At 36.3% G+C, this 26,986-nt stretch overlaps 1 protein-coding gene across 1 annotated transcript in view; it reads left to right on the top strand.

Annotated features, from left to right (window-relative positions):
- CCDC67 (coiled-coil domain containing 67) overlaps window positions 1–26,986 on the top strand; it is a 44,023-nt gene that overhangs the window by 5,319 nt on the left and 11,718 nt on the right. The window contains exons 2-11 of the mRNA XM_010086657.1: window positions 236–407; window positions 1,730–1,825; window positions 7,929–8,063; window positions 11,082–11,195; window positions 13,672–13,884; window positions 18,603–18,748; window positions 19,383–19,488; window positions 22,546–22,743; window positions 23,781–23,867; window positions 26,361–26,560. Of these exons, the coding sequence (XP_010084959.1) occupies window positions 236–407; window positions 1,730–1,825; window positions 7,929–8,063; window positions 11,082–11,195; window positions 13,672–13,884; window positions 18,603–18,748; window positions 19,383–19,488; window positions 22,546–22,743; window positions 23,781–23,867; window positions 26,361–26,560 (1,467 nt within the window). The remainder of the gene's footprint in view (window positions 1–235; window positions 408–1,729; window positions 1,826–7,928; window positions 8,064–11,081; window positions 11,196–13,671; window positions 13,885–18,602; window positions 18,749–19,382; window positions 19,489–22,545; window positions 22,744–23,780; window positions 23,868–26,360; window positions 26,561–26,986) is intronic.

The raw sequence follows: 26,986 nt of genomic DNA, 5'->3' as shown, positions 1-26,986 counted from the left end.
AAAGTCCATAATATGCTAAATCCTCTGATTTTGACTTTAGGCAAACTTAAGATAGATGAAGTGAGATTCCACCTATATTTGAAGGCATCATTTAGCTTTCCCATTTCTTTATTTCTTTCTGATATTGAAAAGTGGTTATTTCCATTAGAATTAAAATAAAATTGTAGCAATGTAAATAAAAAAATATTTCCTTCCTTATTCTTTAGTTGAAAAAAAATATATCCTTTCTTATTAGAGCTTCTCCATGTGAAGCTGAACTTCAGGAATTAGTGCATCAAGTTGACATCGTGGTAAACAGCAAGAAAGTGGAATGGGAAAAGAAGATTAAATTTTTACAAGCAAAGATGGATATCCAGGATAAAGAATTAGCAAGTGCCCAAAGGAAACTGGATCAAAAAGGTCAAGAGGTATTTAAGAATATCACATTCTATAAAGAATTTATTCTGCGAGTTAGTTAATAGTATGTTCTAAATGCTCTATAAGGAGACCTGTTTGTTCTATCGTGAAAATACCAAACACCCTTTAAATGTCACTAATTATCCTTAGTGTTTCATTTTAAAGTGTGTTTCTTTTCTGAAAAGTGATTATAAAAATGTCATTGAAAGTCTCATATTTCTTCTGTTTCCCTAAAGTCTAAATGAAATATTCTCAGCTTACCTGTAAAAAGATAATCTGATGTTTTTTCTAAATGCCAACACTTCTAGTTTCATCATAAATTTTAAATGGAAAAGTACAGTTCAAAAAGTTTCACAAAATTGTCTTTTAAATTCCTGTTTATACCTGATTTCTATAATTTTACATTATATACTTTCTTTGTATGCTAATTTTATTATTGATAGTGGATCTGAATTGTACACTTGCTTATCAAACTGAAAGCCCTGGTGTACCTGAAATTGCCCATACTACACAGCCTTGTCTGCTGAATATTCATTCAGAAGCACCAGTAAATCCTAGCACAGAGTTCAGTTTTTGTTCAAGACATCTGTTTGCACATGGGCATCCTTGTGTGAGCTAGGTGTCTAAACTGCCAGAGGGAGTTTTGAAAATGAAATAAATCTCCCTAATGAGCAGTTAGGAACTTGCCCTTAGTCACTGCAGTTAGAGGAGCCAAAAGAATAATTCAGCTAACCAGTCCTGAAAACATCAATTTATTTGCCTGTATGGAGATGTTATCGGAAATTTTTTAGCATATTCCACTGAGCTTCCAGCTGCCCCTCCAGAAAAATATAGGTGTCATGTATGCTCTTAGTCATGTTTCTCAGATCTCTGTGAAAATCTCAGATAATTCAAGATATCTCAAATGGCACTGTACTTAGGGAGCTGAAATGAGTTACAGTGTCTCCTGATAATTTTACATGAGCAGTCTAAAGTAATTTATATGATTATATAAGCCATTCAAGAAAAATTCTCACAAAGGGGCAGAACAGTTCATTTGTATAGTTGGGTCAGAAATGCTTTCATTAAATGGTCTTTCATGAGAGTCATATAGTATTATCCTTAAATTATAAGATAAGCATACAATGAGATTTTTTACTATAAAGTCCCTAACTTGATGTTGATACAATCTGAGTTTGTGGTATCCAGTTTGATATTAAGTTACTGAATTAATATATATTTTAAATATCTATCTTTTAAGCAACAGTCTTCCTTCAAGGTTTCAAGTTACTATTCCAAAAGTATTTTGGAACACTTCAGAAAAGGTAAATTTGAATGCTTATTCTAACTGTAGGTGGGACTACTTCGACAGAAGCTGGAAGACTTACAGAAAACTAAAAGTAAAATGGCTCAGAATTACGAAACTCAGCTTCAAGCACTGAAATCTCAAGTAAGAAAAATGCCAGTTTCATTACTTTATGATTGCATGCAGTATAAAGAGCTTATACATGCCTGACAGTATAAATGTACCTTTATGGATTTCGGAATGATGAATTGTGTCATAGAAATGATGATGACTACAGCTTCCTACAAGACTCCATTATAATTTCTGTACTGACATGTCCAAACTCTTTGGATGGATCATAGAATGGTTAGGGCTGTAAAGGACCTTAGAGATCATCGAGTTCCAACTCCCCTGCCGTGGGCAGGGACACCTCCCACTAGACCAGGTTGCTCAAAGCCTCATCCAGCCTGGCCTTGAACCCCTCCAGAGATGGGGCATCCACAACTTCTCTGGGCAACCTGTTCCAGTGTCTCACCACGCTCAAACAAAACATTTCTTCCTAATATCTAGTGTAAATCTGCCCTCTTCCAATTTAAATCCATTACCCCTCATCCTGTCACTGCATGCCCTTGTAAAAAGTCCCTCCCCATCTCTATTGTAGGCCCCCTTCAGGTACTGTAAGGCCGATTTTAATGTGATTGTGACATCTGTTATGAAGACAGATACTTGATTTCCTGACTTTGGACTAATAACCTAAATCCTTGGTGAATTAAGAAGATAGATAATTAGATTCATGCTAATAAGACTCTGATGCACATTAGGAATTTTAAGACTGAAACTGTTCTCCTCATGTCTTTGCTATATTTTTTTTCTCATTTTAGTTTGCCTGATTTACAAAGATGATTCAAGGGGTCTGATAGCTTTCCACTAGAGAACATAGTACCAAAAGTAGAGTAACCTGGATTATTGACATTAGGAATATGTTTTTATCTGTATTTATTTCAGTGTGCACTTGCAGCCCAGAAAGCTAGTTGTATCCTGGGCTGCATCAAAAGAAGCGTGACCAGCAGGTCAAGGGAGGTGATTCTCCCCCTCTGCTCCACTCTGGTGAGATACCACCTGGAGTGCCGCGTCCAGCTCTGGGGTCCCCAGTACAAGAAAGACAGGACCCTGTTGGAGCAGGTCCAGAGGAGGGCCACAAAAAGTGGTCAGAGGGCTGGAACACGTCTGTGAAGAAAAGCTGAGAGACTTGGTGTTGTTCAACCTGGAGAAGAGAAGGCTTCAGGGAGACTTTAGAGCAGCCTTTCAATATATAAAGGGGGCTTATAAGAAAGATGGAAAGAGACTTTTTATCAGGGCCTGTAGTAACAGGAGAAAGGGCAAGGGTTTTAAACTGAAAGAGAGGAGATTTAGATTGTACGTAAGTAAGAATTTTTCTTTTTTGATGAGAGTGGTGAGACACTGGAGCAGGTTGCATGGAAGAGTTGTGGATGCCCCATCCCTGGAGGTGTTCAAGGTCAGGTTGGATGGGACTTTGAACAACCCGGTCTGGTGAAAGATGTCCCTGCTTATGGCAGGGGGATTGGAACAGATGATCTTTAAACCTTCCAACCCAAACCATTCTATGGTTCTATGATTCTATTATTCTATTACTCTATTTGGCTGTGTTTGCTCTGTGCCTGTATTGTTTTCTTCATTATTTTCCACTTCAATCATTAATCTAAATTCTTAGTGAACTTCAGTCTATTCTGTTTCTCTGATTTTAACTAGTTAACATACACAATTCTACTTTTTTCTTTCCTGCTATTCTACTGTTTCCTTCACTGGATTCTCCTACCAGAGATTTAGTGTTACAATTAAAAATTACCAATTATCACACCTGTTGTAGAATCACCTTGGATCGCACAATTGGATATCATTATTTTCAGTTAGACATGATAACACTCACCATCCAAACCCATCAAGCCAATAAATGTGTAACTTTTTTTAAGCTTATGTTGTCTTTAATTTATTTTTTCTTTTATATATGTAAATTGATTTGCCAAACAGTTCTGTGAGTAAGCAGAGAATGTTTTGGTTGTTAGGTAATTAACACTTTTAATCATTTGGGAAAGTAGCTAGAAACTAAAGCTGTTTTATAATTTACACAAATACAGAAAAAGAAACAACTTAGCATGATTATTGAGAAGATAAACATCAAACAATGAAAAACAGTATGACCCTTTTAGCAGATATCTCTTTTCTCATGCTTTTTCACATTTCCTGCAATATTTTTCACTTCTTAATTTTTTTTTTTAACCGTATGCTAAAAATGACTGGTTTTATGTTACATGTTGTTGCTTAGAACTTCACGGAAATTTAACTTTCTGAAATTGAAATTCCAGGTCATTTTTCATAAAGATTTTTATTTTGAAGTTGTTAATTACCTTATAAGTCCTTTCCATGGGCAAATACAATCTGTTTTCCCTTTGTGTTTTTTTTGAAGAATGTGACAGTTCCTAACCTACAAGCTTCTCTCTGTAAACCTGGTTTTACTTCTTGCCAAGATTCTCCTTTTTAGTTATGACTCAGACCACTAAACCCTTCTTTGAGTTTCCTGGTTGCTTCTCCTTTTAGCTTTATGCAAGAAGTTTGGATCTCTAGCTCTTAAGAATATACATCACTTTCCCCATCTATGCCTCCAAACCTTTCATTCTCTCTCAGTCATCCTATTTATTTTACCAAAGATTCCAGCACTGATGCCATTTGCATCTTATTTTCCCATTCCAATTCCTCCCCTTTCACCAAACCATATTTCTTCATGAATATCCAGCCAGTGCACACTGACCGATGAAGGAAACTGTTAAGTGACTAAGTTAGGAGGCCTGCCTCGATTCTCTTAGGTGACAAGGAAAAATTTTACCTGTCAGAACAATTCCAAGCACCTATGCAGGACAGTAGGACTATCCCACTCTGGTCCTCTAGCTTTTACTATGTCTCTTTATTGAGTTTCTTTCTTAAATTACAGTGCTGCAGTGTCTGCAATAGAATGTCTTTAATTTTCATTATTCTCAGCTGCACAAACTCATATCTAAAATATAGAGCTTCCCTGATAATATTAATCTTTGCCTTATCTCCTTTGTCTCCCTTCTTTTGGTTCTTATCCTCATTTGAAAGTTATACTTCCATCCACACTGTGTGAGTATAATCTTAAGAGCTACAATTTAGCTTTGCACAGATGGTGTCAGTGTCACTATTTAGCAGCAGCATTGTATCTTTCTCTGCAGAGGTATTCTTAAAATCCCTCCCAATTTTTGTTCCTTCTTAATCTTGGTAGCAATAGAAAGGATCACTTTTTCTAGCTCTAAGAATACTGGGCTAGTCAGACTAAATTTCTCTCTGGTATACTGGTTCTGTGGTCTTCAATGCTTTTTACTCTTGGTATCAATAAAAGCAGCTGTTTAATGAGCAACATTCCCACTGAATTGATTGTGTGCCTGTCAAATGCAGTAAAACCTCTATTTTTCTTGTGTTCGGGAAATAATTCAAGGTATGTAACCTGAAACTCTTAGGCCACACTGCTTCACTCGTTCAAACGTACCACATTTTGTCCTAATTAGATAGAAAAAAACTTTAGGGGTTTGTCTTCATTACTTTATTCCTTCATTTTTTTCTATATTAATGTTTAGTAGTTATTCTCATTTTGAAACTGACAGATATCCCTGAGCAAAAGAACAAAAATCCATTCTTGCTCTAAGCACTTTAGCAACTAATTGCCTCACTTAGACATTTAAAAGCTAGATGGCTACGTCTGAGCTACCTCAGGCTTCCTTCAGAATCAATGGAGGGAAATGGACACCCCTAGAATATAATTCATGTCAGTGTATGATGAGAATTTAAGATAGCTGAAATGACTAAGCATTTGGAAGTAGCTTTTTCTAACACAGAGTAGCTCAGGCTTGGATGCCTAACTTTCAGAAATCTAACCTGACATGAATCCTACCCCAGAACTCACTAAAATGCCTCATTTTTTTTTTTTTTTAACTTGTACAACGTGCAAATAGAACAACTTGGACATTATTTTTAAAACAAATATATAGCATTAAATGGAAAAATTCTTGGCTTTCAGCCTAGTTTCTGGTCATGATAACATCCAGACTATAATCTGTCTGAAATATCCTACTTTCATTAAATAAATCTAATATTTTCCATTTTCTCAATTTTGTTTTCATTTTGGCCATTCTGTTCCTTTTTAGACTGATTTGATGAAGTGTTGGATCCTTTATTTCCTAGCCTTTTTAGCATGAACCGTCTAATACCTGTCTTCATCTGAGTTTGTTCTTCCCAGGCAGTTCCCATGCGCCATAATATATTCAAGAGCAAAAATCCTGTTATTTGAAAAAGGATATCTTTCTACCAAAGACAATGAGTTCCATGTTGTTTGAGCCTGGATAATCTGATCCACTGAATATATTTTATTATAACTGTGTTCTCTGGCAAGCAAGGTCTATTTCAAGTATAGGCAGCTTCTCTGCAAGACTTTTGATTTCATTTTGAAGGTGACATCTCACCTCTGTAAGTCCATGTTACAGGATTTTTATTCAGAAACTACAAGTTGGTCAAATCCATCCCTGGACCTCCCTATTTTGTGAAACTTTCTAGTCTTAAGACAATCTATCTTCTTCTGGTCACCTTTCAGTTCTCTTTGCTGTTCCATACTATGAGTTCCTCAAATCATCTCAAAGGTAGTTTACAGATTGTTTTTTTTCACTCCAGTTTCTGTTCTCTATATTTTCTGGGCTTTTTTGGCCATCTTTGTTATCTTCACAGACCTCAATTGCGCAGTCCATGTAGGTTCAATAGGATTTGATTCCATTCACAATCACTTCCTTGGAAGTAATTTCTTTTTCAGACAGTAGTTTGCTTCAGCAGTTAACAAAAATATGAGATTTTATGGATTCTGTTTGGTTAGGCAGAGAACTTTATGTTAGAGTCTGAATTTTTTAAGTTATTACAGAGAATGTAAACCATCATATGTACCTGCATTTAAAGGAACAAAAAAACAAGAGGCATGATCAGTATTCATAGTTGTTCTTTCACTCTCGTCCCTCAAGACTACATTTTTAGTGTTTCCTTTTTCAATATGCTTGGTTTTCCTTTTTTTTTTTTTTTTTTTCAAAAACCAGATGTACATATCTCTACCAGACAATATCAGTTTCCTATATCGAACCTCTTAACAGCCACTAGCCCCTCTGCTTGTGTAGTTTAGCTCATTGTTGATCAGACTGGCCATTTTTCTGGAGAGGCTGGTACTGTCTGAAGACGCTGGTACGTCTACTGGTATTGTCCCTTCTCTGCCTCTGGCTCCTTTTCCTCTGACTCCTAAGCCACATTTTCATGGTAAGATCAATAGGCACAAGACTATTAAGTGTTTAATTCTCTCTGCTACTTAATCGTTCCAGAAGAATGCAATCATCACATACATAACATTTCAACAATTTTCATTAGAAGAAACATGCAAGTTTAAAATATGTTAACGATAATCCTTCATTCTGGCTAGTGAAGCACCCTTTAAAAATGTCAACACAAGATGGCAGTAAACAAGTATAGAACATTTCCTAAACCTTGTAGAGGACACTACGGGTAACAGTGCCATAAAAAACTTTATGAACATAAAGAACATAAGGAACTCTGGGGAGACCTTATAGCAGCTTTCCAGTACTTAAAGGGAGCTACAGGAGAGATGAGGAGGGACTCTTGATCAGGGAATGTAGTGATAGGATGAGGAGTAACCGTTCTAAGCTGAAAGAGGGCAGATTTAGATTGGATATTAGGAAGAAATGTTTTAGTTTGAGGGTGGTGAGGCACTGGAACAGGTTGCCCAGAGAAGCTGTGGATGCCCCATCCCTGGAGGTGTTCAAGGCCAGGCTGGATGAGGCTTGGAGCAACCTGGTCTAGTGGGAGGTGTCCCTGCCCATGGCAGGGGGGTTGGAGCTCAATGATCTCTAAGATCCTTTCCAACCCAAACTATTCTATGATTCTGTGTTTCTATGAACTTCAGCAGAATCAAGTAGCTGTCCAATGAACCCATTTGAACAGCTAATTAACATTGATGTGAGAGCTTATTCTTGTTCATCTCTAAGAAATTAACTATTAATTGATTCTTTGCTACATTGATTAAATATTTAGAATGCTGAAGCTGCAGTTGCCTATTCTAGTTTAAACAAAACTTTGGCCACGTGGTCATCTTTGATAGATTCTGCATGTTCAACTCTGCTTTCATCTTCAGGTTTCAAAGTTGACTCATAGTTATGAAAAGCTACAGTCACATCAGTTGAAACAAAAAAAGGTTGAAAGTAGAGAAAAATGTGAGGAAAGCCTAGAGACACCATCTGAACTGAGCAATTTATACAAGAAACTGGAGGTAAGAATACTTTGTTATTATATTCTGATCTTAATATGCCTTTAGAAGTGATTTGTGGTTTACAGTTGTTTGTAGTCTTTAATTTCCTGATAATTCTACAGAAATTATATGATTTTCTTGTTCTTGCAAGAAAAGGTGCATGGTTTAATGTTCAGGTTTTGTTCTTTTATCCAAGTTTTATTAGTGCTTTTAGTAGTCTTATGAGTTAGATAGTTTTCTTCATAAGTGTAACTATAAATAAATTTTACTTTTTTCCTGGTTAATATGTATGTACTGGGTAATATAATCTGTTGAGGCATGAGACATTTTACATATGCAGGATACTGTCACATAACACCAACCCTTGATTCGGGTTTTATAGACCTCAGGACAATTTCAACATGTAGGGCTATGTAGAAAAAGGATCTAGGACTGGAAAACTGTTCTATACATATCTTGTCAGCACCCATGTGCTTGATGCAATCTACAAGTCCCTGCTCAGGGACCTCAGTCCCTGCTTTCCTTGGGTAACACATGAGGAAGGATTAGGCGCTTAAAATGCTTTCCACAGAATCCAGTGTACTGAGTGGGGGCTAGATACTACAAGATGCTGAGGACAAGATTCGGTCATGTTCTCTGTCCCTCTGGACACAGAATGGATTTTAGCCTACCTGGTTTTGGATACAGGAAGATACTGATTTCTGATCTTACTTCCCAGCCTTGACTTCTCAAGAGTTAGAAGTTACTTTATGATCTATGGAATAATCAAATATTTATTGGGCCAACAGGAGAGTTAGCCAACACAGAGAACTAGCATATAGAGGTGTGTGCCTCCAGGTGGTGGCTTCTCCCCAAATACTCTTCTGCCTGCATTCACTGTGCAGCAGCTGATATCCAGTTTCATTTCTTATAGCTGAGAGATGTAATCTCTAGCTATACTGATTTGTGCTTCTTTCTTTTAACTTATCTAATCATGTTGCTGGTATCCTGTGCAAAGTGAAACAGCTCCAAAAGGAAGAAATTTCAGAGCCCGTTGAAAAATAATATTTCTTAGGTAGAACATTAACATGGGAAGATTCTGGTTCAGATTCTGTCTGGAGAGAAGATTATTAAACTGAGTCTTCCACATATGGGAGAACAGTCTGACCGCTAGTCTGATGAAGCATAGGAGATCACAAAAAAGATTTGCATTTTCTCTGGCCATCCTTTGTAAAGAGCATAATAAAGTAGTGTGTGCTTCAAGCTCTTACTAACTGGGTCCTGCAGGGAAAGTAAGCAGAGGAATACCAGCTGGAAGTGTGAGCTAGTTGCCTAGTTGCTAAGCATTGTGAAGGCTTACAGGCTTATGATGTAGATTTATGTAGAGTTATGATATAGAATATTTAGGCACTTAGAGAAATTTACAATCAAAAATTTACGATCCAAGAAATTTTAAGTACTTTCATACTTAAGCTGCAATTAAGAAGGAGTTTAGGATCTTTATTTCGGACTTGTCTATCTTCTAAGTTATTCTCTAAGACACTGAAGTAGCTTCTGTGACCTTCATGTGGCTTTTCCTACATAACAGGACACATCCTAGACACATCCTAGCTCTACATAATGTTGGTGTCTCTTCCACATGGAAGAGTCCTTACCATCAGAAAAGCTACTATGCTTTGTGCTGCAGCATAGCTGCCAGCATTTGCTACTGCAAGAATAAGAAATGGGTTAATACATGTATCGTTGACTAAATATATCACTACTGTGAAACTGCCTGATCCAGCTAATTTGAGAATGACCTTATTCAAGATTAAAATGTGAAAATAATGTAACACAATGCTATAATTTGATTAATTATGCAGTATGAAAAATGAGTGCTTGGGTATATTCAGCAAATTCTAGTATTCAGGAAATAATTACTGTGTTGAAAATCTACTAAGCTCAGCAGTGCTTTAGTAAGGCCTTGAACCTGCAGTCCTCATTAAGTAGTCTGAAACTCCATTGTATCACATTTTGTAAAATGAGAGATGTTTATCGGTTTAAAATGCCAAAGCAGATATTAGGAAAGCTATAAGAGAAGATTTGTATTAATCTATGCTGGAAAGCATTTGATTTCATTTCAGCAGCAAATAAAACCTTGGGTTTTTTTTTTAATTTTGGGGAATATGCCAGTTTAGGATAATTATAAAAAATCATCTGTCTTTTTGGAACCAACATTTCCATTGGGAAAAAGGAAGTTCTCATAACAGCTTATAAGTATTATAGTTTTCCCTGTATAAAACAGTATGCTGTTATTTTGCTAATTCTTCAAACTAAAAGAGCAACAGCTCTAGTAACGGGAGTTCTCCTGCTTAGTTTGTAGGATACTGCCTTTAAAGTCTACCTGTGAACATATAAGATCTGGTGTGATTTAAGAGGAAATTCAAATACCCTATAAATAGGAATATAAGTGCAAACACAAAAACACCATCAGATAAATTTGATATAATAGTATTTGTTAAAAAAATTTTTGTTTAAACTAGGTGAACTCAGAAACAGAAGCAGCAATTGTAAAGAGAGCAAGAAGTAAAATTTATTCAGAGTAGCTGCTGACACATTTGTTCAAAAAAAAAAAAAAAAAAAAAAGAACAAAGCAAGCACTCAAAACATTTGTCTGAATATTAAGGGTTCAGTTCCCTGCTGGTTACTCTACTTGACACTGATATAGCTTTAAAGTCACAGGAACTACCCTCCAATAAAATGGGTGTATTATACTCATAACTCTTAAGATCTACAGTAATGGAAGTGATTGAAAATATTTTATCATTTTCAGTGATTAAGTTTACCATCCATTTTTTTCAGATTAACAGTCCTTAAGACTGGATTTTTTCCAGTGGGGATGGCTGGATGGCTGGTTTATATCATTGTTCTTCTTTCCTTCTTTCCAAATTTATGGAAAGATTATGTATTAATTAAAAAAACTACATTTTTCTTAGAACTATAAAAATTACAAAGTTATTTAGATGAAGGAAAAAAAGTTATTTTCCCTGTGTTTACTAGCCTTGTTTTGCTGTCTTTCAGGAATTTAAGGAAAAATCAAGAGAATGGGATAAGAAGGAGACAATCTGCCAAAATTATCTCATTTATTTAGATGCTCAACAAAAATTACTGTCTGAGAAATGTAATTTATTTCAGGTAAAATTCCTACCTTCCTGCTTTAGGAGGAAAATGAGAATTAACTGTTAGCTCAGCTAGAATTATTTTAATTTAATTTTAAAAATCTGAACACCACTAAGCTTATAGTGAATCTAACAATACAAGAACATATCTGTAGTGAATACATTGCTTTGGGTAAGGCAGACCCATAGTGAAAGATCTAATGATACATACAGTTATTTTAATTTTATTTTTATCATTAAATTAGAAACTGAATAAGTATAATGATGAAAATTGCAATACTTTTGATTTTTAGAAACTTCAAAAAGCAATGCATATTCCTTTTTTACTTTTTTAAGTATACTGTGGAGATACTTTTCTATTCTATGCTATTTACTGATATACAATTAATTGTGATGACAAGTTATTGAAAAGTATCTCACCAAGTAAGTGCTACAGGTCATTACTATGTTGACTCAAATATAAGGTTCCCTCAAATCTAAGATAACCCTAATTTTTTCAATATCATAAATATACATTAATATAAATATACATTAATATAATTTATGCAGATAAATTAATTTCTCTATACTACTCTAAAATCACACTTGGAGTTGTTTGTTGGATCACTTATGTCTTTTTAATCATATTTTTCATCTTTCAAGTTACCATTCAGCCCTTGGTTGACTTTGTGATTCATTTTTACTTGCCAATTTGCTAATTACTTTTTTATATAGCCTTTTGATCTAGCATATTTTTATTTTTTTAATTCCTTCCAATCCAGAAGAAAATATTGATTTAATGATGTCCTGATGATCTATCCTGCTTTAAAAAAATAACAGAAAATAATTTACAAATTAGCTGGGCCACAAGACAGCTCGAAAACTAAGTAAGAGGAAGCCAATTACGTTGCTGACTGGTAATCCCCTTTTCCACTGTTACTAAGCTCATTGGATCTTAATCTAGTGAAACACTTTCTTAACAATTCCTATGAGACTCTTTACCCATATCCAGAGTTTCCAAGGATGACAGTTTAGTTTTGTTTATAGATGCTGAAAGAATTATACTGCAACTATTGAACTTCCATAAAAATGTGTTAAAAAAGCAGGACTTTGACTAGACAAAACTACTGGCTGATGCATGTTGATTACGTAGTTAGACAAGTCAAAATAGAATACTCTAGGTGACAATCCACATTTTTCTGTTGAGGCTTACATCACTGCTATCAGTGAACTTTCTTTGAAGAGAATTTTCTTCACAACTTTAACATAACATCGACTAGTTTTTTAAATACAAGTCTGATGGAGTGTTAGCCCTTAACTGTTGCAAAAGCATTAATTGGTCCCATGTCTCAAATTCCTCTTTTGTGAGGTCTTTGATTTCCAGCTGGAGTCTTGCACTATATTTTTCACTGGATGCTTTGACATTATGATATGTCAGACTCCATAACTTAGATGTTAGGGGGATCTTAATTTATTATCTATAGAAATTAAACCTACCTGCAAATTTCTTTTGGCTTTTTATTTGATATGCAGCCAGTGGTCGTTTCTACTTAGGTGTTCAGCCAACACAAATTACGGGAACGGAGTCGATGACATCAAAAGATGTCTAAATCATGCCTTTTTTCAGTCCTTATCAATGAAATATGGTATTTATAACCCTCTTAATTCTTAATATAAATTTGCTTGCCCAACTGGATCTCTGCACATGATTTATGGTTTCCAAGTTATATTTTGTTGTAATTTTTCAGCTAATTCTCAGTCTTCTGAAAGACTACTGCTGCTTGTTAATCTCCCAGTAGAGGGATCCATGTGGATAATTTTTAAACAGCAAAACCAGTTACCATAGTAATTATGCTTCTTCACGATGCCTGTGAATGCGCAAATACTGGCAATACCAATTTTCTGAAGTTTTGATTTTAGTATTTTAATTAGTACAAGAAACTGAATGGAGTGTAGGACTCTGTGGAATGTGCAAATTATTCTTCCCCAAGTTTAAGGATAATGATATCAAAGAAGTACAGTTACTGTAGTAACTGAGCTGTTTATACATGGGCTGTGTAACGCTAGCCCTCTAGTCAAAGGTTAATATCTATCCTGAGGCACACACACACACAACTCTACTGAGTTCAATGAATCAAAGAGGGACATTTCTCTCAAATTATTTTTTTATAGGTAACTGCTTTGCGTAGGTCATCATAATCACCTTTTTCACATTTGGGGCTAATTAACATTAAGTGCTAGGGAAATACACAGCAGAGGAGAAAAATAATTGAAAAAATTCTGTGTCCTTGAAAGTTTATGAAGCATTTTTCTTACTGACAGCAAAGAACTTGAGACTAAAGCAAGGAAGTATCCTTTAGAGAAGTAATGCAAACTGTTCCAATTGTGCCATCTTTTCTAAGCAAATACTGGTGAAAATTGAAATAGCTTTATTATTTTAGTAGTAATGGTTTGGTCCTAACAATTTACATATAATTACTGAATTTCATTTAAAAGACTTTCTTGTTTTATAGAAGCAGACTCAGAATTATCAGTTCCAAATAAGCAATAAGAAACAAAACAAAGAAGAGGTAATTAGCTATGGCCAGCCCAAAAGTGAAAAAGATGAGTTGATTATTGAAAAACTAAAGGCAACTTTGAACAAAATAGCAATAAACAAGAATAAACTAGAAGAGGAAAACCTGAGACTCCAGGAGGACCTAAAAATGTACCAAAACAAGTGCCAGGTAGTAATATTTTTTCTTCTTCATGATGACTGTGGAATTAATATTGGAGTATTAATTACTTAGGAGCATACTTTAAGGAGTTGTACTGAGATGCCTATGTGCAACATCTGTGCATTAGGTATATTCTTTGCAGGGACACAGAATGAGCTGTAGACAGGACTATTTTTTGAGTAATGCTTAAAGAGAAAACAGAAATATGTTTGATATGTAGTGGCATATTTTATTCTTGTCTGTTTATCTAGGGTTTTATACCTTTCCTTTATCTGTAGCATCTACAGGAACTTAGCCTAGTTCACTTGGTTCCATGCATATAAATGACTTCTGTGAAATCTCTTTATCCGATTTACACCTTGTTGTACACTGTGCCATATAGCTAGTAAATAAGTACATAGAAAAGTGTACAGTATACTTCATTATTGAGAGAAGATTTTGCAGTCAGTCAGTTTTTAAGCTGCCAGCCCTGTGAAGATCCATCAGTTTTTACGTTATCCCCAGCGCACCATTTTTCAATGTAGCACTGATCTATAAAGACAGCCATTTGGTCCTCTTCTTTTGGTCATGATATATGGGTTCTGACAAGACTGAGATAATACAAGACCTTTACAGCCTTTTTTATTAGCTATGTTAGAAACAGATCAGGAATGAGATCCTCATTGATATTTTTTTCTGGTAACATATATAAATTATGCTTTTGCTTATTTATATAAGCACTTCAAGGTTCAGTAATGTACTGAGTGGCCTTCAGTGACTTCACCTCTTTCTGGAGAAAGATAATCTATTTCTGTTTATAGACAGCCTTACAGAGTTATAACTTCATATTGTTGCGGAAACACAGAAATTTAGATGAGGTGATAAACAGGATTTATTTGTAACAAACTGATAATGAATTTAAGCTTACATTTATTTTAACCGAAATTGCTTTAAGACTGATAACATTTACAATCCACAGGTCCAAAATGTCCCTTAGAAATTAATGCTACATGCTGCCTTAAGAATTCTTAAATTTTAGGGCCAATGACCCAAAATGTGTGCTCACTCACCTAAACAAAGGGAGGGCTCTCAACCTCATGGAGTTTCCTTAGGTGGCGTCCCAGCCTAAAGGCAGAGTCCCCGACTGCAGATCCCCTGCTCTGAGGAGGACGGAATTGAGTTCACCCTCCAGTAGGACCCCATTTATCCCCTAGTCGAATTTGATCTGTGGTCATATATGGGCATGTTGACCCTCATTGTCCTGGGAACCCATCTTCCCGCGACTGTGTACATGACACCAGTCACAGTAACCATGATCCTGAAGCCCTGGTCTTTGTCAGAGAGGGTGCATCTGACACATGTATGCAATATACTTTATCGGAATTAATATATTTGTGGTGGAGGTTAATTTCAGGTGTTGTCAGAACAGCAAAGTTTAGCGCATGTGTTGTTTATACCTTTCATTTGCACCTTAGTTCACTGAGTCACTTCCCTGTATACAAGCTATCGCTATGCAAGCAAAAACGTCTGGTTTGGGGCCTGTTAAAAAGGCTGCCAGCAAACGCAGTGGGACTGGCATATGGAGTGGAACAAATCACAGTGGAGAGGGAGGTGCCAGTCTCTTCTCTCTGGTATCCCATGATAGGATGTATGAGAATGGCTCAAAGTTGCACCAGGGGAGGTTTAGCCTGGACATCAGGAAGCATTTCTTTACCAAGAGGGTGGTCAAATGCTGGAACAGGCTTCCTAGAGAGGTGATCAATGCCCGAAGCCTGTCAGTGTTTAAGATAACGTTTGGACAATGCCCTTAACAACATGCTTTAACTTGGGCAGCCCTGAATTGGTCAGGCAGTTGGACTAAATGATTATTGTAAGTCCTTTCCAACTGAAATATTCTTCTCTCCTCTCCTCTCCTCTCCTCTCCTCTCCTCCTCTCCTCTCCTCTCCTCTCCTCTATGATAATTGGAGCAGGTAGATAAATGCTGTGTGACAGAGAGAGTAGATGTCATTGTGCTGTCGCCTTTAAGAAAATCTTCAAGCAAGAAGATTTTTGTAATCGTGTGAATAGAATTCAGGGGCTGTAGGAAGCACTGAAGACATTTTACGTAGAAGTGGAGCTAGATGTACATAACATTATCAACTCAAGGACAGAAAGTTGCAGAATAACTGTGCTGGTGGCGTGGAATACTGCTCTGTGAGTTAGACAAGCCGCATTTACAAGTAGCCACAGAAGCGAAACACTTACGTAAAGTCAATGTACAGTGAAAACAAGTCGCTCAGGGAAAATATTTTTTAGGAATATCTGTATGAGAAAGAAGGAAGTACAAGGCCTGTTGTCAACCAGAAGTAAGCAGGTTTACGTGAAGGAGTGCTAGGTGGAGGATGGGAACTGTTGGACCTGATGTGGGTGAAGGAGGGAGGAGCAGATGGGAAGCTTGGTGGGGAGATGGCTGATGGCAATGGCTGCAAGCCTAGTATTGTGCCTCATGTATCTTCTATGCCTTTGACCATTTCATGTCTGCTTCTAAATGTTTCTCTCATACTACTAATTAGCAAGGAAACAGTGATGAAGTGAAATGTATGGAAGACCAGTTTGTTTAGCTGTACAGAAAATGTGTACTTTAGAAGATACAAACTGAGACTGCAGTCTATTTCTCTACCTTCTGAATGGTCTGACAAATGTAATTGCAGCCATACATGAGAGGCAGCCTGAAAACGTGACACAGGAGGCTTGGTTCTTGGAAAGTCTTCATTAAGTCAGCTACCGGACACTAATTTACATAAAAATATAGTGTATAATTGTATTTAAAAGTTTGAACAGCTTTGAGTAAAATTAGAACAAGAGATGATCAGGAAATTTGTGGGACTTCCTTTTGATATCAAACACAGGAAGCGAGTTGAAACAAAACCTTTCAGAGAGGAAAAGAGAGGATTTGGTAAATTTTTTAACTTGAAACAGACTCTTAAAAAGTTATATTTCATTAGATATTTTCTAAACAAAACCTGAAGTTTTCTTGTTCAAAATTCATTTTCATTTTGGTGTTTTAACTAGATGCAATAGATATTTCCTAAAATAATAAGTGGTACATATCTAAATTGTTTTTCTGAAGTGATGTGTGAAACTCTTGACCTGAAGTTCTGTTGCAATTATTATTGCGGCTGATGCTGTGGCTGCTGTTGTTCCTACTATTATTAAAATTCACAGAAGAAAATACGATTTATGTAAATATGTATGATGACTGCAGTCTGCCAGATGACAGGACTTCCACCACACAATTTTGCAGCATTCATTCTCCTTATCCACCCCAGAATGAAATCAGAGGGCTGACCCTCCCCCAAATTCATATGTTATAAAATAATTGCAGCTATTTCTTGAATGTTGAAGTCATGCAGTTGATCATAAGCAAGTCTTGCAGACAATTTTAACAATTCATTAAGCTTTATTTCATGTGACTATGCCCAGACTTGCACTTCAGAGTTTAAAAAAGGTCTCTCAGACTCAATTTAACAAAGGGTAAGATGAATGAATCTGTATATGCAGCCCCTATAAAAAACGCAATAGTGCCTCATATCTGACTTCAACAGCCCTTTCAGACAGAGGAAAACCACAGGCTTCTTGGAAGGAAGGTCATTCTAATATGAAGCTCTAAGGGAAATAAGGCTTTGAAGTTCCTTCCTTGTGTCATTTCTGGATTCCAGTTGTGTTTTGAAAGTTTAAAGGCTTTATTTGTGCTTTTAAACATGGAAACGATATTAAAATAAAATGTATAATTTATGAAAAATACTGGTGGTTTTACTGTGGTAGTTTTAAAGACAAAGGATCAACATCCTTGGAAAATCCTTTTTTTTTTTAATCTGGAACATGCTTTTGTATCTTGAGTGAGAGGAAATAAGTATTCTCTTGATATTATTGTTGCAAGAATCTCATCATTATTGCTACTTTTGTTATTCATGGGTTATATTTACAAGTTCTTATATTTAGTATGTTTTCAGTATATTTTGGGGGAATTCAGATTTTTTGGGGAATTCCAATTTTATGATACCAAACGTAACATGTGTCTTCAGCTTGTCTATCACATTATCAATCAGAAATTTAAGGTAAAATACAGATAAGATTTGTGGAATCCCTAAGAAAAAGCTTTTTTGTAACTGTTTGAAAATTTTGTGATGTTCATTTAAATAAGCAATTAACTCAATCCAGATAGAATTAGTTTTGGAGATGATTGAGTGCGCACCTTATCTAAGTAGATAAGTCTAGATGTATCTGCTCCAAGCTTCCAGGCAACATTTAATGAAGGCATGCAACTAATCCTGCCTTTCTCTAGATTTGTAGTTTTCAAGCTTATAAATTTGGAAATGTTGTTAGGCAAACAGAAAATGGAAGTTACTTATGGCACTATTTTTTGCACGTTCTAGGGTGCAGAACTTGCTGAAACATACAAACTATGTATTTTAGATGCCTTTAGTGCAGTAAAGAACTTCTGAATAATGTTTGCTGTGATAGTTTCAGAGACAGATGCATTGGAACATAGCAAGAGCTAAAGAATATTCAGCATCTGATTTTTAGATGACATTTCTGGAAAAGGAACTGACACAAAGCAATGCCTTTTTCAGAAATGAAACTCAAAATAAAAGCACGTATGTCCTTTCATACAAATTATACAGGTATCAAAAATGGTGCGTTAAAATACAGCATTTTGAACTATCCAATTTTATTTAACTGTTTATATATTTTCTTGTTTCTTTAGAATATGGAAGCAGGCTTTTCCGAAATGAGAAATGAGCTGCAGTCACGGGATGCTCTCTGGAGAAGGATACAACTGGCATGTCAACAGTTGCATACAGAATTACTGAAAATCAGAGAGTATAAAGATATGCAGGAAATTCAAATAAAGTATGTATGTTGAAGACAATATTTAACTTCTGAGCTAATAACTTCTTTCTTACATTTGATTTAAATTAAGTCTGTTTAAAAAGATACTCTGGATTCAAATGTCAGATTCTAAACAATTTTAGAGTAAACATTTTCATTGGCAATTACATATGGCAAGATTGAAGTCTCTGTTAAAAGGCTTTAATGCTGCCTAGATCTTTACAAATCAATGCATTTCATATATTTCTATTTATATGTTTACAGTCCCTTTCATTTTCTCAGCATTAAAACACTTTGGAAGCAGTGCCATTAAGATTCTCCCTAACCTCCTTTGAGTAAAATGTTCATCTTTTTATGTTTATCTTTTATCTAATCTACTGTAGATTATATTATATTATATTTTTTGAGATTATATGAAATACCAGTCTGCAAAAGATTTCAGAATTCTTTCTGCATGCATTTGTATTGTCCTTAATCTCTAAAAATCTCCTAAAATCCAGCCTGGTTTAGTCCAAATCTTTGGTTTGGTTTGGTTTTGTTTGGTTTTCATCAGCAAGCAGATTTTCCATGGTTTTACACTGCGGAGAGGATACTATAAGGTAAAGGTTATCAGACGTTCTGCTTGTTTCATATTTTGTTTATTTCTCATTTAAAGGCATCAATCATCTTGTGTACAACTAACTGACCAACTAGAAAATAAAAATGCTGAGTTACTACTATTGGCACAAAGTCAAGAAGGCCAACGAGAAGAGCCAAACAAGGTATTTCATATTATTAAATATTTCTAGATCTTAACTGCAATATAGGATTTTTAAAAGAGAGCAGAGTACTGACCTTGGGTATGTGCATATGCAGCAGAGACCAGGAGGAGAAATTGTTGATTTAGGAGAGCCTGTCATTTTCATATATGAAAAAGTTTCATAAATAAAATGCATTTCTGGAGGTAGTTGTATAGCTGTTAAATTAGCATCTGATTCTGTGCACTAACAACAGAGCTAGCTGCTTCCTTGAAATAATGGAAGGGACAATGCCTAAGCATCACTGTGATTCAGATAATACAAGGCAAGTAATACACCCTCCAAGACTATCAGTCATTAACAGGCTATAGGAGGTTAAGTAGTAGTTTGTAGGTGGTCTCAGATGTAAGATATGCTAACAGATCAACTGATACAAGTCATTATGGCAGGTACCCACAGAAGGCTAAGCTTCATCAGTCACCTGCTGCAGCGTCTGGGGCAGTGCTCTTTAGTTTGAACTATGTATCACAGTGCATTCCATGGGACCCGAAGAGATACATCTGCGGGTCTTGAGGGAACTTGTGGATGAAGTTGCTAAACCACTATCCATCATATTAGAAAAGTTGTGGCAGTCTGGTGAAGTTCCTGCAGACTGGAAAAGGGGAAACATAACCCTCATTTTCAAAAAGGGAAATAAGTAAGACCCAAGGAACTACAGACCAGTCAGTCTCACCAGGTGAGATCATGGAGCAGATTCTCCTGGGAACTATGCCAACGCACATGGAAAATAAAGAGGTGATTGCTGACAGCCAACGTGGCTTCACTAAGGTCAAATAGTGCCTGACAAATTTGGTGGCCTTTTACAATGAGGTTACAATGTTGGTGGATAAGTGAAGAGCAAATTACATCATCTACCTGGACTTGTGCAAAACATTTGACACTGCCCTGCATGACATCCTTGTCTGTAAATTGGAGAGTGGTGGATTTGATGGACCTTTAGCTGGATAAGGAATTGGCTGGATGGTCGCACTCAAAGAGTTGTGGTCAATGGCTTGATGTCCAAGTGGAGACCGGTGTTGAGCAGTGTTCCACAGGGGTCAGTACTGGGACCAGTGTTGTTTTGGACAGTGGGATTGAATGTGCCCTCAGCAAGTTTGCTGATGACATGAAACTGTGTGGCATGGTTGACACAGTGGAGGGAAGGGATGCCATCAAAAGGGACCTTGACAGGCTTGAGAGATGGGCCCATGCGAAACTCATGAAGTCCAATAAGGCCAAGTGCAAGGTCCTGCACGTGGGTCGAGGAAATCCCAAGCACAAATACAGGCTGGGCGGAGAATGGACTGAAAGCAGTTCTGAGGAGAAGGACTTCAAGGTGTTGGTTGATGAGAAGCTGAACATGAGCCGGCAGTGTGCGCTTGCAGCCCAGAAAGTCAACCGTGTCCTGGGCTCCATCAAAAGAAGTGTGACCAGCAAGTCGAGGGAGGTGATTCTCCCCCTCTACTCCACTCTCATGAGACCCCACCTGGAGTACTGAATCCAGCTCTGAGGCCTTCAACATAAGAAGGACATGGACCTGTTGGAGCAAGTCCAAAGGAGAGCCATGGAGATGATCAGAGGGCTGGAGCACCTCCCATATGAGGACAGGCTGAGAGAGTGGGGGCTGTTCAGCCTGGAGAAGGCTCCGAGGAGACCTTATAGCAGCCTTCCAGTACCTGAAGGGGGGGCTACAGGAGAGATGGGGAGGGACGCTTGTTCAGGGAGTGTAGGGATAGGATGAGGGGTAACGGTTTTAAGTTGAATTAAGGTAGATTTAGGTTAGATATTAGGAAGAAATTATTTCCTGTGAGGGTGGTGAGGCACTGGAACAGGTTGCCCAGGGAAGCTGTGGATGCCCCATCCCTGGAGGTGTTCAAGGCCAGGCTGGATGAGGCTTTGAGCAACCTGGGCTAGTGGGAGGTGTCCCTGCCCATGGCAGGGGGGTTGGAACTCGATGATCTTTAAGGTCCCTTCCAACCCAAACTCTTCTGTGAATCTATGATTTCAGAAGTGCTGTGTGCCAGCAGGAGTGGCATGGCACTGTGCAATGACATATTGCTTGGCAGGCCAAAACACTTCAGGAGCAGAGGATGCTCACAACTCCTCTTTACAGGCATGTAGGGGTTTTGCTGAGTAGCGCTGTAAGCAGGAGTATTTCTAATTGGATGAAGCAATTTTGGCATGATAGTCATGATCTAGCTCTTAGTTTTTTGCATCTACATCTATTTGTTTACAATTCTAGTATTTCTGTGTAGTTTGCATAAATAAAAATGAAATGCCATCTGTTACTGGTTGTGTACAGTACTACAAGGCATTATTAAAATGGATTCAAAGGTCACTGTGCTGGTTTTTGTAGTTTTGTTTCTCACATAATAAAAAAATGTATCCGTAACAAATTGTTGGTTATAGTAGAAAGATTATGAAAACAATTGTTGTGTTGATTCTTTGTAGAACTCTGCACAAGAGACAGTGCAGAAGGTTTGACCTTATATTTTATATATAATGGCAGGAAAAATTCTTATAAAGTGATTTACTGTATATGCTCTTTATTTCTAACATAGTTTCTCATTAAAGAGTCTCTAGATTGATTTATTTCTATTGCTACTAAGTTAATTTAAGCTGCATTAAATTTATTTTAAACCTAAATTAACTTAGGAGCAATATAAATAAATCATACTTAGGTCTATTGAATAGATATTTCCTTGGATATTCTTTGCCATAAATTCCAATTCTTAAAAGTAACATTATTTTTATTACATTCTTTTTAAATGTTGATTTAAATGACTTGTATTTGTTTCATTTCTAATGCCGAATAGGCAAATGAAAGCACAAGACAAGGGTTGAAAAAAGATGTAAAAATATATAAAGCTATGTGCACTGACTTATGAAGACATTTTATTATACAAACTCAAAAATCTCTGATTCAGTTAGAAAAATTGGTGTCTTGGAAGCAACAGCAAAAAAAGTCACAGGTAGGTAGCAAGTGATGCACTCATATTTACTGCACAATGTTTTTTTCTTTTTGAAACACATTTGCTACAGATAAGAAACCATGTTTATCGAGAGGAGCAGTCCCATCGCTCTGAGCAGGAAAGAATGAAGACAGAAATCTCTGACCTGACAGAAGAGCTTCATCAGAAGGAGATCACTATAGCAACTATCATGGAGAAAGCTAGTCTTCTGGAAAGACAGTTAAAAATGGAGTTAGAGATAAAAGATAAATTGTTAGCAAAACAACAGGTATGCAAGCAGGCAAAACCAGCCTAGATCATTTTACTCCACACTATTGATAATGGCATACATTATCTGTGAAGAAAGACATTACGTTTCTTGCTGTAGTTTTCATCTGCAGTGCTGTAATATCTGTGAAGTATTACTAACGCAACCAAATTGATACTGGAACAAGAAAGCACCAGTAAACGTCAACTGTACTTCCAAATTGTAGTTCATTCTGACCATCAAATGTAGTTACCATTTTAACATGCAAAAGATCTTGAGAACTTCCAGTTTGTTGTTGTTATGTGGGCTTTATCATTAGAACCATTTTTTAGATTATCTAGAACACTTCCTAATTTTTCAGGTTTTTTTAAATCTTTTTGAAGTATGTTACAAATCTGCTCAGAAAATTCTGGTAATTTTAAAGATGAAAACTCTAAGATACCAGTGTTTTAATGGCAAATTTCAGTTTTAAAAGCAAATATGTTATCTTCATTACTTAGTTTTATAAACCAAAAGAACCTTCGTATTTAGAGGCTTTTGGGTATCTCTGGGTTTTCTGAGAGAATCACTGCATATTGAAAATTGTGACTAATGCAATACTTTACTTTTGACAATAGGAAAGTTAGTGTTTGGAAAAATTAGAGATATCTCCTACTGTGTACCTACCAGGCCTTATTCCCTATCATATCACTAAAAGAGTGCGTGTCGTTCCTAGGCTTCATGAGTAGGATTTCATCCAGTTTCAGCGGCCTCCAAAATCTGCCCCTCTTTATGTCTCGTAATAGTATGTGAACTCTTTTATTTTCCTAAAGTGATTACTTCTTTCAAAAACGTGAATAAAATCAGAGGCATTTCATTTGTATATCTTTTAGAGATAGTTTAAGACTTCTTTCTGCTTTAGTATAGCCGTATTTAAAAAAAAAAAAAAAATATATATATAGTTTCATAATTCTTGATGTGTAATTTGTAAAATTAAACTTACATATATCTATACTCAGTGTTATTTCAAGTTAATAGTAATATTCTTGTACTTAATTAAGAATTTAATCTTTTCATAGTTGTTGGATTTCCAATACAAAGTTATCAAATCTGAAAATACACATCTAAAAGAGATGGTGGAAAACCAGGAGTGTAAAAGTTGCACGGTAATTTTTTTTCATCTATGCAATATGCAGAATAGTTACTTATATTTGTTGTAAATGTAGATTGAGATCATGGCAGATTTAGAGATTTCTGGCTTGTGTAAAATAAATAAATAAAAAAAAATGAGGTGTGTGACATAATCAAAACCAAGCGGTATTCACCCACAGTCTGAAGATGGATTTAGCTAGGAATAATTTTGACCTTAATTGTAGTAAACTAGAAGTAAGTTAAATGTTCTGTAACTGTCTAGACACTAAACAGTTTCTGTGAGCCTATTCTTTGTAAATTATGTCACTTATTTCAGAAAACATTTAAACAGTCTTCATTCTCATAGATAAAAAATATGGCCCGTTTTTACTATTTTTCCCCTTTGTTCATATGATATTTAAACTAGCACGTTTTGCCCCAACCCAGCTTATTTTCCGAGTTTAGTATTTATTACTCTCCAAACAGGGGATATTTAGAGTTTCATTAATAATAAGTGTCCCATAATATGTAGAACTACAGTTTGTATGGACAAATAAAATATTATATGCACTGCCTTCCACAAAAAGCTTCAAAACATCCCCTGCTTACAGAACATTTGCAGTTATTTTATCTGTCACTAGCAAAACACAGGAATGTTGCTTGTAAATACTGCTGTAAATTCATCTTTGGGGGATTTGTAGCCTGTTAATTTTCTTCTTGTAGCCTGACTAATGCATGAAAAAATGTCACATTTTTCCACACCTATAAGTACACATACACCATTATGGATATGTGTATGTATATATATGATGCATTATTGTGGAAACATATGTCTGTATGCAAATCTAGCTCTTCTTTACAGAGATGTTCTTCATGAAGACTGAGAAGAGCTGTCTGACAAGAATCCTTGTAGATATCACGCATGTGTTAAATTTTCACAGTAAAACCCAGTTTCTAGATATACCAAGGTCACTACACACATCCAATGTGTTTGTGGACTTAATAATTCTTTCCTACTTTGCTAGTGTATTGTGAGCATCTAAACATTAAAATTTGTGAGGTATTTGATATTAAGATTGCAGAGACTGGAGAGATTTTTATGGATGTGTTTGGACAGTACAGTAGAATGCTACACAGACCCCTCCAGCTAGTGCCAGCCCAAGTCAGTACGGTGCAATGCATCGTCAGGCGGGGTTACTTGTTAGATTTCAAAAGCAATGTAGCTCTGCCAGCTCAGTTTTGGGGTTCATGCCATTATAAATGTACTGCTGATTCTATTAGTGGTAGGGTGGAGCTATCAGTGGTGGGGTGACTTAGCATTCTCCTTTTTCCTCTGTTCTGCCACTCCTCTCCACGCGGGAGACATAGGTGAACCCCTACCCCCGACCCTCGAACAAAATATTAAATTTTCATATCCTTTCTGGCACTTCCATGCCAGCTTGGCTTATAAATTTCCCCTAAAACTAGCTAAGCAAGGCAAGGTTTATAGGAAGAGATGACATCAGGCTAGTTAGTGCAAGGAATAGCCAAGCTCTCAGGTGCGGGAGCCCGGTTCTGCTAGCAGTGTACCAAGAACCAGATCCTTAATACCCTTGAGTTACTGGGTTCCAAAAGAATAAAGTAAATCTAGAAGTACATGAAAGCACAACTTCATAAAATGTATAGGCTTTTACTCTTTTGTGTGTAATCTGACAAATCTTTTGAGAATTTTCCATTGATTACAGTGTACTGTTATTTACACTATGCAATTTGGTATTCTGCAGAGAGGCAGTTCCAGATTAGCTGGCTCAGGTGTGCAGCATAGGCTTCATGGAATAAGTGACAGGACAAAAAAGGAGTGTGGTATCCTGGCTAGTCAGCTTCCAGAGCTAATCTCCATCTTCCCCTCTTGATATTCTAGTGGATGGGCTTCTTCAGCCCCTGATCACAGTGCACATGTGGCTTTGCACTGTCAGTATTTTGACCTGTGTACCATGTGGGCTAACCCAAGTGAGAAGCGGGGTTTAGTAACACAGATGGAGAGCACCGTGCTAATGTGGCTTTACTGTTTCTGAAACTGAAGGTGACTGTATCTCAACACAGATATTAAATTGTGCCTGTAGACATACCCTGTATCTAGTGCAGTAATGAACTTCTGTAATTTTTCTTGTTATTTTTGGTGGAATTGTTACTGGAGGGAGCAATGCAGTCTGCAGCTATAGCTGTTATGGCTGCTTTTATGTCATAAGTTTTACAAAGCAAGTGATGAATTTGCAACAATAATATTTTGAATGCATGTTTGCTGAGAAATTTTAATTTGTTTTATTGTGTTATAGAGGCTGTTATCACTTCTTTTCCATTTATCCACAGTGTGTTTTTTTTTCTGGAGGCCATTCGCTTGCTTTGCTATAAGTGCTGCATGATTATTTATGGTAGCCAGGTCTTTCTTTAGCATAGAACACTGTTTTGTGTTTGCTTACTAAAAATACCAGCATCCATTTATTGTGAAAAAAATAACTAATTAATGATGGTTTTATCTCCTTTCACAGAGTATAGATTTATCTAACAAAGAACATGGAAATTTCACAGCTTCCTTTCACAAACTGGAACATGAGAATGTAAGACTAGAAAATACTCTTTTTAAACTGCAAAATGACACAGAAACATTGATACTGGGTCATGTGGATACATATGGAGGAACAGAGCAGAGCTACCAAACCCATTCAAAGGTGCAAGAAAAGGAAGAAAGGTAATATTTAGATTATACACATGTATGAAACTTCCTGTAAGTTTTTTGGAAGCATCTAACTGGGCCAAACTGTTAAGCTTTTTTTTCTGTTTCTGTTAATTCAGAACTCCCACCAACATAAATATCAGACCTAGTGAGTATATTTGTAAGAATTTCCTATGTTTTTCTGGGTGGCTAACTGAATTTGGCAATAAGTAAAGTCCCAGAAATGTTTGATCATTATTTTAATATTTGTCACATGAAACAACTTAGAAAACTTTGTATGTGCTGCCTAAGTTATTCTTAGTTCCAGGTTTTGCAAAACAGGACAGAATGTATTTTTACTGCCAAATAAAAACAAGACAAGGAAAGGACATAAAAAACAACATGAGAGGTAAACTGCTCCACAGGAGGTTATCTTAATAAGCAGTTTGAACTGCAACTCCT

The sequence above is a fragment of the Pterocles gutturalis genome, unplaced genomic scaffold (assembly GCF_000699245.1).
Source record: "Pterocles gutturalis isolate BGI_N339 unplaced genomic scaffold, ASM69924v1 scaffold13741, whole genome shotgun sequence".
Classification (NCBI taxonomy): domain Eukaryota; kingdom Metazoa; phylum Chordata; class Aves; order Pterocliformes; family Pteroclidae; genus Pterocles; species Pterocles gutturalis.
This window is presented reverse-complemented; position numbering and strand designations above follow the sequence as displayed.